The 17106-nt window shown below is 51.4% G+C and overlaps 1 protein-coding gene and 1 pseudogene across 1 annotated transcript in view; one reads left to right on the plus strand and one right to left on the minus strand.

Moving 5' to 3' along the window:
• ZC3H7B (zinc finger CCCH-type containing 7B) overlaps positions 1 to 17106 on the plus strand; it is a 53885-nt gene that overhangs the window by 8144 nt on the left and 28635 nt on the right. The window contains exons 2-4 of the mRNA XM_029204946.1: positions 12878 to 12936; positions 16084 to 16117; positions 16241 to 16438. Of these exons, the coding sequence (XP_029060779.1) occupies positions 12884 to 12936; positions 16084 to 16117; positions 16241 to 16438 (285 nt within the window). The 5' untranslated portion in view covers positions 12878 to 12883. The remainder of the gene's footprint in view (positions 1 to 12877; positions 12937 to 16083; positions 16118 to 16240; positions 16439 to 17106) is intronic.
• LOC114886206 lies at positions 9671 to 12010 on the minus strand (annotated as a pseudogene).

The following is a 17106-nucleotide window of genomic DNA, read 5'->3' on the forward strand; positions in this document are numbered from 1 at the left end:
GAGCACAGGCTCCGGACGCACAGGCTCAGCGGCCATGGCTCACGGGCCCAGCCGCTCCGCGGCATGTGGGATCTTCCCGGACCGGAGCACGAACCCATGTCCCCTGCATCGGCAGGCAGACTCTCAACCACTGCGCCACCAGGGAAGCCCCTCAGAATACTCTTTTTAAATGCATAAAGTAAAATACACAGGATTACAAAGGAAACCAATTCTCTTGAACTACAGCTGGGCTTTTACATCAATGCACTAAAAAATAAGATCTGCAGTGAGTCTAATGTAACTACTGTAGTTTTGAAGTTGTGGTGAGCGTGAACAATATTTTGTTGTGTCCGCAGTAGCTGAAATTTGACAGGGAAAAAGCTGTGTTTTCTTGTGCTGACACTACTGAGTGTATTGCCTACATTCATAATCGAGTGGAATGTTAAATATCAGGTAGGAGTTAGTGAAAAAGGTTGCAAATGTTTTCCCAGACCCCTGAAGAAAGGTCACATACCCCTGAATTCTCTCTCTGGGCCCCAGGTTCAAAACCCCTGCCATAGAAGGTGCTTCACGCCCAGCAGGTAGCCTCCAGAAGTGAGCTGAGACCCCTCCCTGACCTCCTTGGAGCAGAGGGTCCTCGGGCTCCATGCAGACCCAGAAAGCTGATGAGTGAGGTCGGGGACTGTGAAATTAAAGCCTTCCTGGTCTCTCGGAGTAAGCCATCGAGGGCCTGGTGAGTCAGGAGAAGTACCAGGCGTGGAGATGACGTAAGCTCAAGTGGTGTTCATGCTGTGCGTGGCCCGTCTGCAGGGTGCACTGGGGCAGGTGAGTGCTCGGGGTGGGGGGGGGGTGCAGTGTGAGTCTAGGCTGAAGGCAGCCTGTGGGGGTGAGGGAGCACTTTTGAGTCAGGAGGTGACACTGCGTGGTCTCCAGAGTCCAACTACCAGAGTTCAAAGCCCAGCTCTGTCACTTAGTAACTAACCCTGGCCGGTCACTTCACCTCTTTGTGCCTTGGTTTCCTCATCTGTAAAATAAGGATGATAGTAGTACTTTCTTAAGGGGTGTTATGAGGATTAAGTATTATACTTAAAGCTCTTAGAATAATACCTGGTAAGAGAAAGTGCTTAATAAATGATGACTGAGGGATTTCCCTGGCGGTCCAGTGGTTAGGACTCCATGCTGTCACTGCCCAAGGGCCCGGGTTCCATCCCTGGTTGGGGAACTAAGATCCTGCAGGCCACGCGGTATGCCAAAAAAAAAAAAAAAAAAGATTACTGAAACCCACATCTTCACTGTTATTCTAGGATTTATGAGACTCCACTTACTCAGAATATGTTTCTCTGTGCTGCTCAGAGATGAATCAGACCCAGCTTCTGGCTTCAAGGAGCTCCTAGTTTAGGGAGAGAATGGGAACATTAACTAGGATCGGTGCAGTGCTTGTGAGCTTGGGGTGCTGTGCAAAGGCGGGGTTTGGGGAAGGAAGGCTTCCTGGTAGAGGAGCCACCTCAGCTGAGGTTTTTTTTTTTCTAATTTGTTAATCTTCTTATTTATTTATTTTTTGGCTGCATTGGGTCTTCGTTGCTGCGTGGTCTCTCTCTAGTTGCAGCGAGCGGGGTCTACTCTTTGTTGCGGCATGTGGACTTCTCATTGTGGTGGCTTTTCTTGTTGTGGAGCACAGGCTCTAGGCACGCGGTCTTCAGTAGTTGTGGCTCGTGGGCTCAGTAGTTGTGGCTCGCGGGCTCTAGAGCACAGTCTCAGTAGTTGTGGTACACGGGCTTAGTGGCTCCATGGCATGTGCGATCTTCCCGGACCAGGGCTCGAACCCGTGTCCCCTGCGTTGGCAGGCGGATTCTTAACTACTGCGCCACCAGGGAAGCCCTACAGCTGAGCTTTAAAGAAGCACTGGGCATTAGGGTTGTTCCAGGAAGAGCGGGCAGCTTGAACGGGAAGCTGGATGCTCCAAAGTTGCTGGAGTGTCACATTCCAGGCCTGGCCGTGGGTGGGTGCTGTGTGACCTGGATGAGCAGCTTGGCCTTTGTCCTCCTGGTAGTGGGTGTCATGCAAGGTTTGGTTTGTTTTCTAACTTTCTTCACAGGAAGTTACAAAAATGGTAACAAAGAGTTCCCTTCACCCAGCTTCCCTTGATGGTGATATACAGCCAATATACATGATCAAAACCGGAAAACTGGCATTGGTACATTAGTGGACTACAGAGCTTATTCACTTTCCGCCTTTTCTTAAACCTACATTCATTTGTGCGTGTGCAGGCACCTGGGAGGGTTTTGATGTCGCACGGGGGAGTGACGTTGACATGTATGTCGGATACCCCTGACCACCAAATGGCAGCAGATTGGAGGGAGCTCGATGGAGGCTGCTGGCCAGAGATGATGAGGGCCTGCTAGTGGAGATGATGGGAGAAGAGTGAAGAAGTGTTTGGGAGGTGAAGGTGGAAGGAATTGGAGATTGAGAACAGGATGACGGTTGGATCTAGGACTAGAGTCGGGGAATAATGGTGGAGGAGCAGGATTAGGGGAGAAGCTGCTGAGTTAAGTTTGGGATGTGTTGAGTGAGAAGAACACCCAGCCCAACCGGGATGGGCGCCAGGGAGGACTTTCTGGACACAGAGGCATCCAAGCTGGGTCTTAAAGGATGAGTAGGAGTTGGCTGGGGGCGGGCTGGGGAGGAGGAGGGCGTTCCACGTAGAGGGTTCAGGATGAGGAAAGGCACAGAGGTCCTCAACAGTCTGGGGATTGGACATCTGGGTAAGCGCTTCCCAGAAGGTAAGAGATGTGAATCTGAAATACTGGGGAGGGGGTGAGCCTGGTGGGAGGAATAGATTTGTGAGTCACTGACATGACTCATGAGATCATGAAATGCAAGAGCTCATCTGGGGAGAGCATGTCAAGTGAGGAGAGCACCGTCCCTTAACTGGAAGACTTGGGCAGAGGAGTGGAGGGCCAGCAGACGCAGCCACGGGTCCTAGAAAAGACCAGTAAAAAGCTGTCCCCCACTGGACTCAGCATATCGGAGGCCCCTGGGACGGGGAGGACCCTTGGCGCCACCCTCAGTGGAGTGGGCACGGGCTTGCTGGGAGTAGGAAGTGAGGATGTGGGAACAGCATAGACAACCCTTTCACGAAATGTGACCAAGAGGCGGAAGGGATAAATTAGGAGATTGGCACTGACATATACACGCTACTGTATATAAAATAGGTAACTAAGAAGAACCTGCTGTAGGGCACAGGGAACTCCCCTCAGTACTCTGTAATGGCCTATATGGGAAAAGAATCTAAAAAAAAAAAGGGTGGATATATGTGTATGTACAACTGATTCATTTTGCTATACACCTGAAACTAACACAACATTGTAAACTATACTCCAATAAAAATTTTTTTTAAATGTGACCAAGAAAGGGAATCAAGGTTGTGCTAGCCAGAAGGGGATTCAGGAGCAGAGGAGGGAATTATTTTGGGGGTGGGGGAGTCTTGAGCATGATGACACACTCAGGGTCCTGGGGCTGGCTCTGATTACTTAATGGGCGACAATAAGGGTAATTATGGTGATGTGTGTGGGCCCTGGGGCCAGGCTGCTAGGGTTTGAATCCCAGGTCTACCTTGTTTCAGCTGTGTGACCTTGGGCAAGTCACTTGACTTCTCTGTGCCTCTGTTTCCTCCTCCACAAAATGAGAATGATAGCAGTCCCTATCTCATAGGATTGTGCAATCCTTAAGGAAGGTATTATGTGTATAGGGATCATGACAGCCCCTGGAACATGGTAGCCACTCAGGAAATGTTAATATTATTACCTGATTGTGAATTTATCTCGGTCTCAGTTTTTCTCATTTATTTATTCAACACTCATTCATTCTTATCTAGGTAATGCTTGGATTGGGTGAGTTGATACACATTCATCCATTTCTTTTTCATCCAAACCACCATTTCCTGAGCACTTCCTCTGTGTCAAGCATGGGCCAGACGTTGAGATTTTGGAGGGGCTAGCACAGTCCCTGCCTGGTCTGATGAAGATCTGAGTCTTTAAAATTCTGTCATTTTCAAACCCTTCTCCAAAATGGAAAAAACAATGCGTTTCCTTCATGGTTCTCAGGTCAACGGTTTGGTCTTTTTCTTGGGAAGAACAGTCCATGGACATTTTGGCAGTCCTGGAGCACTGGGCTTAAAATCAGGCTACTGGTTCCCATTTGGCCCCTGTCCTACTGTTGGCCTGATGTCAGTCATCTCATTTTGTATTTTAGATTACAAGGCTAATACTTGCTCTCTGCAAAAAGTCCAAACCATGGTGAGGTATATAAAGCAGAAAGGAAAGTGGTCTGTTGCCTCTTGGCAGATCCCAGTTCCCAGAGAGAACCAGTTAAATTGGAGAATATTCTCTCACACAGAGGTAATCATACAACCCAGAATGTTCTGAAATCTGCTTTTTTCCTTTCTCAACCACGTACAGAGACATCTCCATGACAGTACATATAGATTCAATAGCTGTATTGTATTCCATAATGCAAGTGATTGATTAAGCTAATTCTCTACTGGTGGACATTAAGGTTGCTTCTAGTTTTTTTCTCTTTAAAAAAAAAAAAAAAGAATCCCTGGGGACTTCCCTGGTGGTCCAGGGGTTAAGATTCCGTGCTCCCAGTGCAGCGGGCCCGGGTTTGATCGCTGGTCAGGGAACTAGATCCGCATGCCTGCAACTAAGAGCCTGCATGCCGTAACTAAAAATTCCACATGCTTAAACTAAAAGGTCCCGCACGCTTCAACGAAGATCCGGCACGCAGCAGTGAAGATCCTGAGTGCCGCAGCTAAGACCCAGTGCAGCCAAATAAATAAATAAATATATTTTTAAAATCCCTGTACAAATATAATTTGAGGGCTTGTACAAGGATTTTGGTAGGTTAACTTCTTGGAAGAGAAATTTCTGGGTCAAAGGGAAAGGGCATTTTATCATTTGGAAGGCTTTTGGCTGCAAGTAACAGAATTCCTTCCTCAAAATGGAGTTTATTAAAATCTCAAGTGATAAATGAGGGGGAGCAGTTCGTTGAGTCAGTTTATTAAACACCTTTGGGCAGTCTTTCTTTTCTGCCATCTTCTTGCTACGCTTTGCCATACAGCAGCAGGAAAAGGGATTAGTTCTCCTGTCCCATTTTAAGTGTGAAGGAAGTCTTTCCCAGAAGCCCCTTAGCTGATTTCCTCTCCTTCCTATTGGCCAGGGTGATGTCACATGCCCTCGTCCAAGCCAATCCTGGCGAGGAAAAGGACTGTTACGATTGGTTTAGCCCAGTGCAGCTTCACCGGGGTACCTGGGAAAGCAACAGTATTGGGGCAGTGCCAGGGAGGAGGAAGGGGAGCTGGCTGGTGGGTAGGCAGCTTGCTCATTTTGGTAGACGTTGCTTCACAGACACCGTCAGTTCACACACTCACTGTATTGGCAGTGTTGGAGAGTGCCCATTCCTCCGCCTCATCGACCTGGCTCTCTTCTCTCATTAGCCTCATGAGTGAAAAGTGTCGTCTTGTTGTTTTAACATATGGTTCTGTCATCAGTGAGTTTCTTTTCCTTTTTTTTGGCTGTGCCATGCAGCTTGTGGGATCTTAGTTCCCCAACCAGGGATCGAACCCAGGCCCCTAGCAGTGAAAGCACTGCGTCCTAACCACTGGACTGCCAGGGAATTCCCTGAGGATCGTTTATTTTTTTTAAATAAATTTATTTATTTTTATTTATTTTTGGCTGCATTCAGTCTTCGTTGCTGTGCACAGGCTTTCTCTAGTTGTGGCGAGTGGGGGCTACTCTTCATTGCAGTGCACGGGCTTCTCATAGCAGTGGCTTCTCTTGTTGCAGAGCACGGGCTCTAGGCACGCAGGCTTCAGTAATTGTGGCACACAGGCTCAGTAGTTGTGGCTCGCGGGCTCTAGAGCGCAGGCTCAGTAGTTGTGGCACACGGGCTTTGTTGCTCCGCGGAATGTGGGATCTTCCTGGACCAGGGATCGAACCCCTGTCCCCTGCGTTGGCAGGCGGATTCTTAACCACTGCGCCACCAGGGAAGTCTCCCCAAGTAACTTTTCTTAATGAATTATATTTCCTGTGAATTTCCTGTTCATGTTCTTTGCCCATCTTTTAAAGTAATCATAATGATTATAAAATAAAAATAGTTGATATTAAATGTTTATCTTGTGTCAGACATCTTATTGAACCTTCACATCACCCCTTTACAGTAGATATTACTTTTCCTGTTTTAGAGGCGAGGGAAGTGAGACACCGAGAAATTAAGCAGCTTGTATGCAGCTAATAGGGAACAGATCTTGGAGTTGAACCCAGGTGTGCACCTGGGTGTGAGGTCAGGTACCATGCTGATACATTGAGGGAATCATTTTCTGTTGGCTCTAATTCACAGCTGTATTTCTGAGAAGAGCCCATTTGAGGCAGATCCATCTTGAAATTCCTAAATTATAAGAACCTGGACCCAGGGTTGGGGGACTGCCCAGCTTGGCGGTGGGAGTCTCTTTTCTGTAAAAAGGAATGAGATTTGTTTGGCTTACATGCTCCTTGCTCCTCTACCAAGTGCCCTATCTGAGTTGTGCCTGACCCTCAAGGAACTCGCCTCCCTCTTTAGCTGAGAACACATGATCTTTTTTAACCACTGTCTTAGTCTGCTCTGGCTGCTATAACGAAGTGTCATAGACTGGGCGTCTTAAACAACAGAAATTTATTTTCTCGCAGTTTTGGAGGGTGGACGACCCAGATCAAGGTGCTGGCGGATTTGGTTTCTAGTGAGAGCTCTCTTGTGCTTGCAGACAGCTGGCCGCCTTCTCACTGTGGCCTCATCTGGCCTTTCCTTGGTGATGCCTGCTTGCGGGGAGAGGGAGGGAGAACTCTCTGGTGTCTCTTCTAATAAAGACACTAATCCTAGCAGATCAGGACCCTACCCTTATAACCCCATTTAACCTTAATTACCTCCTTTGAGGCCCTATTTCCAAACAGTCACATTGGGCGTTAGGGCTTCCAACATAAGGTTTTCGGGGGACACAAACATTCCATCTATCAATTCTGCCCTTGCCTCCCCCACCAAATTCATGTTCTCATCACGTGCAAAATGGATTCATTCCATCCCGACAGTGCCCGAATTCTTAACTAATTCCAGCATCAAGTCTCAAGTTCAGAATCTCATCTGAATCCGATACGGTTAAGACTGGAGGTGTGATTCATCCTGAAGCAGAATTCCTCTCCAGCTGTGAACTTATGACACCAGACAAGTTAGAAGGTTTCAAAATACAGTGGTGGGACAGGCATGGGATAGACGTTTCCATTCCAAAAGGGATTCATCGGAAAGAGGAAAGAGGTCACAGGTTCCAGGCAAGTCCAAAGCCCAATGGGGCAAATTCCATTCGATTTTCAGGCTGGAAAAGCATCTTTGGCTTGATGCTCCCCCTTCCCAGCCCACTGGGGCACAGCATCACCCCCACAGCTCTTCCAGCACTTTGCCCCCCAAGGCTCTGGGCCTGTTGAGAAGGAGGCAGTAGCCCCACCCTTTGAAACCAAGGAGGCAGCCCTGATGGTCTCTGAATTATCTTTGGGGTTATATTTCCCTTTTCTTAAAGGATAGAGCATGTTTGCAGCCAAATGGCTCTATGATCCTGTCCTGTAGAATTCCTTCCAGAAGTCCTGCAGCCTTCCTGCATTCCGTCATCCAGCCTTCTCTGTCCCCTTTAGTTCAAACTGGAATTATTTCTGCTGGTATAATCCCATCTCTGTTTCTGGCTTCTGCTGCTGGCTGATTTGATGCGTGCTGATCTCCTTACCACACGGTTGTTCAGCCACACCCTAGGTGTTCTCTTCAGAACACTCCTCATTTTCTGCAAAATATGGACAAGCTGAGAATGTTCTAATTCTTCAAGCTCTGGTTCCTTTTGTTAAACGATTCCTTCTTCAATTCATCTCTCTTCTCTCGTGTTTTACCATAAGCGGTAAGGAGGACTCATGCCACAACTCCCATACCTGGCTTAGAAAGCTCCTCTGCTAAATATTGTTTCATCGCTTGCAAAGTCTACCTTCCACCAAACGCTAGAACACTTTTCAGCCAAGTCCTCTGCCACTTTCTAACAAGGATCACCTTTCCTCCAGTTTCCAATAACCTGTCCTTCATTTTCATCTGCGGTCTCACCAGAATTGCCTTAGTGTCCGTATTTTTACCAGCAGTCCTTTCATGGCAGTCTGGGGGTTTTTCTAGCATGTACCTCAAAACTCCTTCAGCCTCTACTCATCGTCCAGCTCCAAAGCCACTTTTGTATTTTTACTGTTTTTATTTTTACTGTATTTTTACTGTTTGTTATAGGAGCACCCCACTTCTCAGTACCAAAATCTGTATTCGTCTAGCCAGGCTACCAGAAGAAAATTCTGGATCAGAGCCCTACCCTCGTGACCACATTTAACCTGAATTACTTCCTCAGAGGCCCCTTCTCCAAGTACAGTCACACTAGGGGTTAGGGCTTCAACATATTAATTTACTGGGGACACAAACATTTAATTCATAACAACCACCTATAAAAATGTTCTTCCCAGGGCAGGGAAACTGAGGAAAAGGGAGGCACGTGGGGCATTAGGTGACTGGCAGTTTTGCTAATGAGATGAAATCTATTTGCCAGCCCTGGCCTGGGAACTTTACACTCAATAAAATGAATCTAGAGTGGTCAATATATAGATCCTGGGACAGGAAATTGAGAGAAACATATTTTTGTGTGGGAGCCTTCCCCCTAGTCACTCCACAGACACATCTGCCTTCTGTGGGACACAAGCGCTCACGGACACCAAGCACAGGCTCAGGTGCCTGGGAAGTTTGCTGAGCGGTTCCGCCTCTACTGTGCCTTTGAGGGGGGAGGGCAGCAGTGTCTTTACCAACCTAAAGTCAGCAGTTGTAGGCCTTGTGAGCCGTCTGAGCCTCACTCTCCCCATCTCTCAAATGTGGGTCCCAGCATGGTCCAGCTCACAGTCAGGATCAGATAAAATGTGGAAGATGACAGTGATTTCATAAACCATCACATGCAGCCGGCCAGAAGGCCTGCCCTCCCTGACACCAAGGAGCCAACTCCTACTCAACCTTCAAAACCCAATTCAGACGTTGCCCCTTTTGAGGAGCTTCCACTTTCTTTGTGCCTCATCCCAGCCTGTTTACCACAGGAGCCTGGTTTGGGGTACAGCTGCTGGGATATCTTTGTATGCCTCTAACTAGGTTGTAAGGCCTGAGTAGGGAAGGCACCCTGGCCTTCTCATCTGCATATAATGGGCATATGGCAAACGTTGACTTGAATGTCCAGCACAGGAATTCTGATCTAATGGCCACCATTTATTAAGTGTCTGCGGTATACCAGGCCCTGAAATGAGTGCCTTCTATGTATTAATCCTGTTGATGGGTGCTAGTTGTAATCTCCAATTTACCCAGCAGGCAACTGCCACTCGGGGGATCTGAACCCCTCTCCATAGCCTACGTCCATGGCTGCACTGCCCCTTTGGGATTTTGGTGGTTAGAGAAGTGGATTCACGCCCACCGGGTGAGGAGCCTTCTTCATGCTGCCTGGGGCAGAGAATGCTTATTCCCTGGCATGGGCTTCAGACTTATCAGGAATTACCACTGGGATGGTTACAGGCAGCATTTGTTTCTGTTTGCTCAGACCTCAGGGCCTAGAGAACTGACTCAGAGATGCATCTGACCACTGAGGTTTTCTGAGAGGACTTTGGGCTGAACAGGGCCAGGGGTTGGGGGTGAGGGAGCGTAATAGTTCAGGTGTTCCCACGAGGCATGGGCTGGTGTGGGGAATTTTGTGTGTGTGTGTGGTTCTATAACTTTATTGGACGATCACCAGTTAGTTCTCATCCACATTAACTGTAGATTTTTAAAAGTGGTGACAGGTACCTAGGTAACCAACTTATAGAGTTTGTTTGGTGACTCTTCATTATGTTTTCTGGACAACCACACACGGATACGGTATGGGACATTCCTTATTCCTTTTGCCTAGACAGTTTTGTTGAGCCTGGTGTCAATGCGTCCATCTGGAGTTCCCATCTTCTTTGTGGAAGATTTCTGGATTTCTTTGAGTGCCCGAGGGGCGTGCTTCTTGAAACCCACCCCATGGATGTGCCTGTGAATGTTGACAGTGTATTCTCTGGTCACTACCTCGTTGATGGTGGACCAGCCCTTCTTCTTCTCGCCACCCTTCTTTGCGGGAGCCGTCCTGCCGGGCCGGGGTTGGAAAAGATGGTGTGGGGAGCTGGACCAGCTGGAAAGGTAAAGAGAGGCTCCAGGCTGGATAGGACAGAGTCTGGTTTGTGGTTTGAAAGACGCCTGTGATGACCTTGAGGAGATGGGGGCAGTGAGGAGGCTGGTCCTTGTCTGGGGCAGGTGGTGTGGAGGGATGGGCGTGGCAGCTGTGGCCACACCTGTGTGTGACGGCCAGCGGCACCTTCCCCCATCCCACAGCTCCCCTGCCGGTGCTGGGCCTCCCTGTGTGGTGATGAGTGCACCCTTGTCTTCCCCACCCGAAGACCCTCTATTCCAGGGCAAGGATTGGGCCTGACCCCAGGCCCCCAGGAAATAGGGTGAATGAGGTTGTGATGGTCGTGTCGACGGGACCAGGAGCGGCTCCATGGAGGAGCCAGGCTTTGAAGGATGGATGGAATTTCGTTCACACGATTGAGAGGAGCATGGCTGCACAGGTGGAAGGAACTGCAGAAGCGCAGGCTAGGAGACAGGAAAGCCCAGCAGCCTGGTCCGGCTGGAAGCCTGCGTGGGGCATGGGTGTGAGGACGATGAGAGCTTGTGTCACAGACAGGGACACTGAGGACAGAGAGACCGATCAAGAGACCTGCTCGGCGAGGCACAGGCGGCCCGGGGCCACTGCAGCCTGCCTCCTGCAGGAGAACAGGATCTTTGTGTCCATCCCAGGAGACACTTGCAGAGGTTTTGGCAGGAGGGAGGAGCAGTGCTGGAGGACACACACTTCCGCGGTTGGTTGTTGGACTGTTGCTCTGAGCCAGGCGCTCTGCACGAGTCTAACCCCTCACGACAGCCAATGCGGGGGGAGTGCCATCAGCCCCACTTTCCCCATCAGGAATATGACTGAGGTCCAAAGTCACACTGTGTGCACATGCTGGCCTTCACACCCAGCTCTGAGTCCAGAGCCCTGGCTCAAGGCCCTGGCAGCGTGAGCAGGCGTGTAGTGAGCACTTGCCAGTGGCCCTGGCCCTGCCTGGGGTGGGGAGCTGCTGTGTGCCACAGTGTTCTGGGAGCCTGAAGACGCGGTGTGGCTCTACCCCTCCTGGGAAGGACAAGCGGGAGGAGGGAGGTTCTGGTGGCCTGAGCTCTTTGCTCCCATACTCTTGTCTCCTTGGAGCCTCACAGACACCCTGCTGGCCCCGGGCCACATGGCGTCTCACAGCTCGGAGTGTGGGGCAGGATGTGGCCCTTGACAAGCTGGGTTCCAGCCCTGTTTGCCCGCTCACTGGTCGAGTGACCTTGGGAAAGAGAGTTCACTTCTTCTTGCCCCACTTTCCTCATCTGTAAAACGGGCTTAGTGACCCCTGCCTGCTTACCTTATGTGAAGGCAACACTGTAGAACCTAGGTGGAAATAAAGGACAAGGAAGTAGAGAATTTTTGGAAGGTGTCAATTTGATACACTTGCTGCCTCTCCAAAGTAGCTGGGTGTTTTTTACACCTTTTTACACCTCTTTTCCAGTGAGGCAGTGAGGATCCACTCCCTGTGTCCGCATACCGGCCCTCTGTGGATGCTGCGCGGGGGCCGAGGTACAAAGCGGGAGGCCCGTCCCCCAGTCCCGGGCTGGGCAGTCCCACCTCCTGGCCTTGCCCGTATCCTCTTGCAGTAACGGTTTCATGGGGCAGAGCATGGAAATGGCCCATGAATGGCTGGGGCAGAAAGTGCTGGCCAGCTGGGCCGTGGGCACCCCAGCCTCAGATTCTGACCCAGGGAAGGCCCAGCCCCCTCCTGGCTGTCACTGAGTGGGACCAGCTGACCTCCATGGTTGCAGGGAAGGGGAGCCAGGTGGGCTGTCTGGATCTGGCCATGAGCTCCCAGCTCCCGGGGGCTCACCCTGGAGGTACCAGACCCCTAGCTGCTCTGTCTGAGCCTCCCTTCTCCTTAAGCACCCCCGCCTTCAGTTTTCACTCCCTTCATCTCCGGAGCACATCCCTGTATGAGTTCAGTGCCTTTCGCTTGCTCTGCAACTTTGGGCCATCCCTCAGCCTCGCTGAGGCTTGGTCTCCCTCATCCGTAATGTGGGGAATTCCCTCCACCTCGCCGAGATGGTGCAGGTACCGGGCCACCCCGGCCTGGTGCAGTGGGGGCCAGCCAGCTCATGAAGGGGGCTCCCTGAGCTTTGGTTTCCTCCTTGGTAAAATGGGGACAAAATGACACCCGCCTCATGGCAGATTCAGTGAGACCCTCATACAGAGTGCCTGGCCCGTGTGTGGTGCTGCATTGTAGCTGTGATCATTGGCATTGTTTTCCTGTGTCTCTTCTCCCCAGACTGTGCTTAGTGGTAAAACAAGGTTTCTCCCTTGAACTTGAGGGTATCCCGTGCAGTATTGCAACCCCAGCCATGCATGGGAAAGGGCAGGTGGCCTCCAAGAACCCCGGGCCCATCAAAGTCACTGTGCAAACTCAGGGTCCAGTGGGATATGGGTGTGGAGGGCAGAGCTGTGTACCTGGTTCAGACACTTTGTGTAGACCTCGAGACAGGTCACTGCCCTCGGGGACACTCCTGCCACCCGCCCTGGCACCTGTGAGGTGGGGTGAGCACGGGAGTGAGGGAGCACACGTTGGGGGCTTGGGGGTTGGACGGTGACTGGCCCCCGCTGACTGCCTGATGGACTGTGTTCTCTCCCCAGAGACTGATGGAGAGGCAGAGACGGAAAGCGGACATCGAGAAGGGGCTGCAGTTCATTCAGTGAGTGTGCGGTGGGCCCGGCTGGGCAGGGTCCTCTGAGGCATCCCCGGAGCACGCGCTCTCAGGCTGCCTGTGTGTTGGGGAGTGAGGAGGTGGGACAGGCTGGGAAGGGGCTGGCATGGCAGGGGCCAGAGTTACCCCTAACCCTGAGCCATGAACCCACCCCGCACATCTGCGCTCCCTGACCCTAGTTACCCTTTGGTCTCATCTGGCATATCCTTTTACCCTCCGCCTCCATGCCTGCTCCTACGCTCCCTGTTAATTCTCCTGCTTGTCTGTGCACATCTTATAATAAATCCCTAGTTCTTGCTTACTGAGCATGTCTTTCTGGCTCCATGCTGGGCCCTTCACATCCATCATCTCTCTAATCTTCACAGCAGCCTAGTAAAGCAGGTGGTCTTGTCTCCATTTTGCAGATAGAAAACTGAGGCTCAGAGAGGTTAAGAAACGTGTTTACAGTCACACAGCTATTAAGTGACGGAATTCTAACCTGGGTCTCGCTGACTCCAAGCCCACCTCTCTTTGCATTATTTGCCCCCTGTACCCACATGCCATGTTTGTTTTTTCATCTTTTTCTTTACATGTAAAATATTTTTACTAACCCTTTTCTTTTATCTCTCTGAAATGGACCCTCAGAGGCATGTTTATCATGATGCTAATGAAGCATAAGCTCCTGGCCCCTCGCTTGCACGGGTCCTTTCTGAAGCCCCGAAAGGCTCCCTAAGCAATTCTTTGTTTCTAATTTTGTGTTCCTTTTCTTAAATACGACTGCCCACAGAACTGGGATTTGCATCTACACACCCTCATATACTCCCCAATTTTGTTCTCTCATAGAGACCTGCAAAACGCGACCTGCCTTTTCACCACAAGCTGGGTCCCTTTTCACACACACACACACACACACACACACACACACAGGATCTGTTCCTATTTATATTTACACACCACGCTCTCCTTCCTCAGCTTGCAGCACAGCCACTTTTCCTGGCTCCGGCTGGCTCAGAGCTGCCCTTCACTGGGGGTTCTTCTTCCATGTTGGGGAGGGCTTTGATTTTGGGAAAGTGCCTGAGTTTTATTCAGAGGCCAGTCTGGTGAACAAGGCAAGCCTTGGGAATTCTGTCTTTTTAAAAAATTTTTACTTTACATTGGAGTATAGTTGACTAACCATGTTGTGTTTCAGATGTACAGCAAAGTGATTCAGTTATACATATACAAGTATCTATTCATTTTCAACTTCCTTTCCCATTTAGGTTATTACAGAGCAGAGTTCCCTGTCCTATACAGTAGGTCCTTGTTGGTTATCTATTTTAAGAATTCTGGGGTTTTTTTTAGTAAATTTATTTATTTTTATTTGTTTGTTTTTGGCTGCATTGGGTCTTTGTTGCTGCACGTGGGCTTTCTCTAGTTGCGGTGAGCGGGGGCTGCTCTTTGTCGCGGAGCACGGGCTCTAGGCATGCAGGCTTCAGTAGTTGTGGCACGTGGGCTCAGTAGTTGTGGCTCACGGGCTCTAGAGCACAGGCTCAGTAGTTGTGGCGCACGGGCTTAGTTGCTCCACAGCCTGTGGGATTTTCCCAGACCAGGGATCGATCCTGTGTCCCCTGCATTGGCAGGCAGATTCTTAACCACTGCGCCACCAGGGAAGTCCCAAAAATTCTGTTTTTAAGTCACTGATTTTTGCGGAGCTGGAACTGTGAGCCCCAGACCTAGATCCATATCCCAGTGTCCCTGCTTCCTGGTGGTCTCAGTGCCTGCGAAATGGAGATGATGCCACTTCCCTCCCAGGGTCATTGTGCTTGGGATAAATGTTAGCCTTGTGTCCTTCTTCCCCTTCCCAAAGGGGAGCTCTGAGAAGGTTTAGCAACAGGCTTCTTGGGAACCCATAGGTTGGTCTCCTGAGGGACTGCTTTGCAGCATACATAGTAGGACCTGCTCCTTTAAAAATGACTGTTTCCTCACGTACCGACTTCGTGTGCTTAGCAAACGTTTATTAGGCACCTCTGGGCACAGAGCACCGTAGGAGCCATAAAGTGGTCTGGACAGGTAGGTGGATGGCTTGTGTAGAGCCTTAAACACCAGGATGAGGCGACCTTGAGGACGGGGTATGACCTATTGAAGACGAAGCTGATGCTGGAAGAGGAGAGGCTGGAGGTGGGAGACCAGTTAGGAGGAGAGTGGTGGGGCCAGTGCTGGGGCAGGAGGGACGGGCCCTGGTCTCTGACGGTGGGAGGCAAGTGAGAGGGCGGGTGACTGGCCCCTCTGTCATAATCAGGGATACCTCCTCCCCGACACACAGGGGACCTCCGGCATCTCCTCTCACCACTTGTCCCTTACTAGCTTAGGCTGCTTTTTTTCGCCCAGGTGTTCGCGGTGGCTCCGGGCAACAGAAAGAGCCCCAGCCCTGCCCTCTGGCCCTGGCTCTGATCTGCTCTGTGACCTTGGGCAAGTCACTGCCCCTCTCTGAATGTCTGTTTTCCCCTCTGTGACATGAGAGACCAGAAGACAAACCCCAGCTCCCTTCCAGCCCTGCCATTTAGCCTCAGAGATGTGCCTCAAGGCTCCTGGGCTGATGCTTTCTTCTGTACTGAGCTGGCATTGTTTTGGCCATGGGCAGGAGAGGGTGCGTAAGACCCCATCTACTTTTCTGAGTCTGGCATAAGGGGTTAGGTTCTGAGTGCTGGGCCTTGGCTGGGGTTGTGTGGGTTTTGCGGGCAGGGACAGAAGTGCAGAGACTCCCAAACTAAGGGGCCCTGAGGTGGACTTTGGGTGGCACCCAAGGGCCTGCAATTCCAGGTTTGGTCTGGGGGGACATGGTCGTTCCCAAGGGCTGGTTTCTTAGGCAGAGGACAGCCGGCTGGAGCTGGAGCGCTTTCTCAGCACCTGCCCCCGGGAAAGCCTGGCGGCCAGGCCCTGGGGCAAACACAAGACCTTCATGCAATCTTCCATCGGAAACAGAGGGCCAGCATGGTGTTGATTTAAGGAGAAAAAACTGCTATCCCCTGACCCCAGTCCACAAGGTGATGTCTGAGGTCCGAGCTGGGGAGCCGGCCCTAGGCACAGTCTCTAGTCTGAGGCTCTGGCTCCTGGGCCTCTGGGAGGCTGGGAACTCTGGGCCCACCCAGACCTTGCGTCCTTCTCCTTTTCCTATAGGTCGACCCTACCCCTGAAGCAAGAAGAATATGAGGTTAGCGTCAGGGGCTGGGCTGGGGGAAGGTGAAGGGCGGAGTGTCCCTGGTGGGGCCCGGGTGCCAGGGCTGGGGCTGAGTGGAGAAGGCCCCCTGAGCCACCCTGCACCCTGCCCCGGCAGGCCTTTCTGCTCAAGCTGGTGCAGAACCTGTTCGCTGAGGGCAATGACCTGTTCCGGGAGAAGGACTACAAGCAGGCGCTGGTGCAGTACGTGGAGGGGCTGAACGTGGCCGACTACGCCGCCTCTGACCAGGTGGCCCTGCCCCGGGAGCTGCTGTGCAAACTGCACGTCAACAGGGCCGCCTGCTACTTCACCATGGTGAGCTCCTCTCCTGCACCCGCTGCCCTGACTGGGCCCAACGACTGGGCCCCCGCCGCCGTGAGCCTCTGCAGCTCCACCGTCCGCTCCCGTGGCTCTCGACCCCAGCGCACAACAGACACACCTAGAGAGCTTTTACAGGGCTAATATCTAATAAAAAAAGGTTGAAATGATATTGGTGCCCAAGCCCTCCCCCAGATGAGTTAAGTTAGACTCTCGGGGTGGCCTGGGCCCTGGCAGGAGTCTGTGAGCCGTCAGGGCTGAGGGCTGCTGCCCTCATCGTGTCCACCGCCTCTTTCTGCAAACCTCTCCTGCCCCTGCCCCTGGGCGCCTGCCCCCCTCACGCCCTCAACCTTACTCCTCTCTCCCGACTTCCAGCTTCCTCCTCCTTCGCTCCTCCCTCAGTCTCCAGCCTCCTCCTCTTCTCTGTCCTCGCTCACTTTCTCAGTCATTCCCTGACCCTGTGGGAGCCCTGCCGTGGGCTCTGCAGAGGATCCAGCCTGTTCTGGAGAAACGGGTCTGCCCGATGCCCGTTCCCACTGTTCTGCACGCTGAGCTGCCTTCCGGATTTCAGTCCGTGGTCTGCTGAGTGACCGGGCTCATCACTGCACGGTTTAAAGGCCTTTCCCCTCCATGTCCTGCCAGTGCCCCACAGCAGCCCCTTCAGC

The sequence above is a fragment of the Monodon monoceros genome, unplaced genomic scaffold (genome assembly GCF_005190385.1).
Source record: "Monodon monoceros isolate NGI ecotype Baffin Bay Population unplaced genomic scaffold, NGI_Narwhal_1 Super_Scaffold_6, whole genome shotgun sequence".
Classification (NCBI taxonomy): domain Eukaryota; kingdom Metazoa; phylum Chordata; class Mammalia; order Artiodactyla; family Monodontidae; genus Monodon; species Monodon monoceros.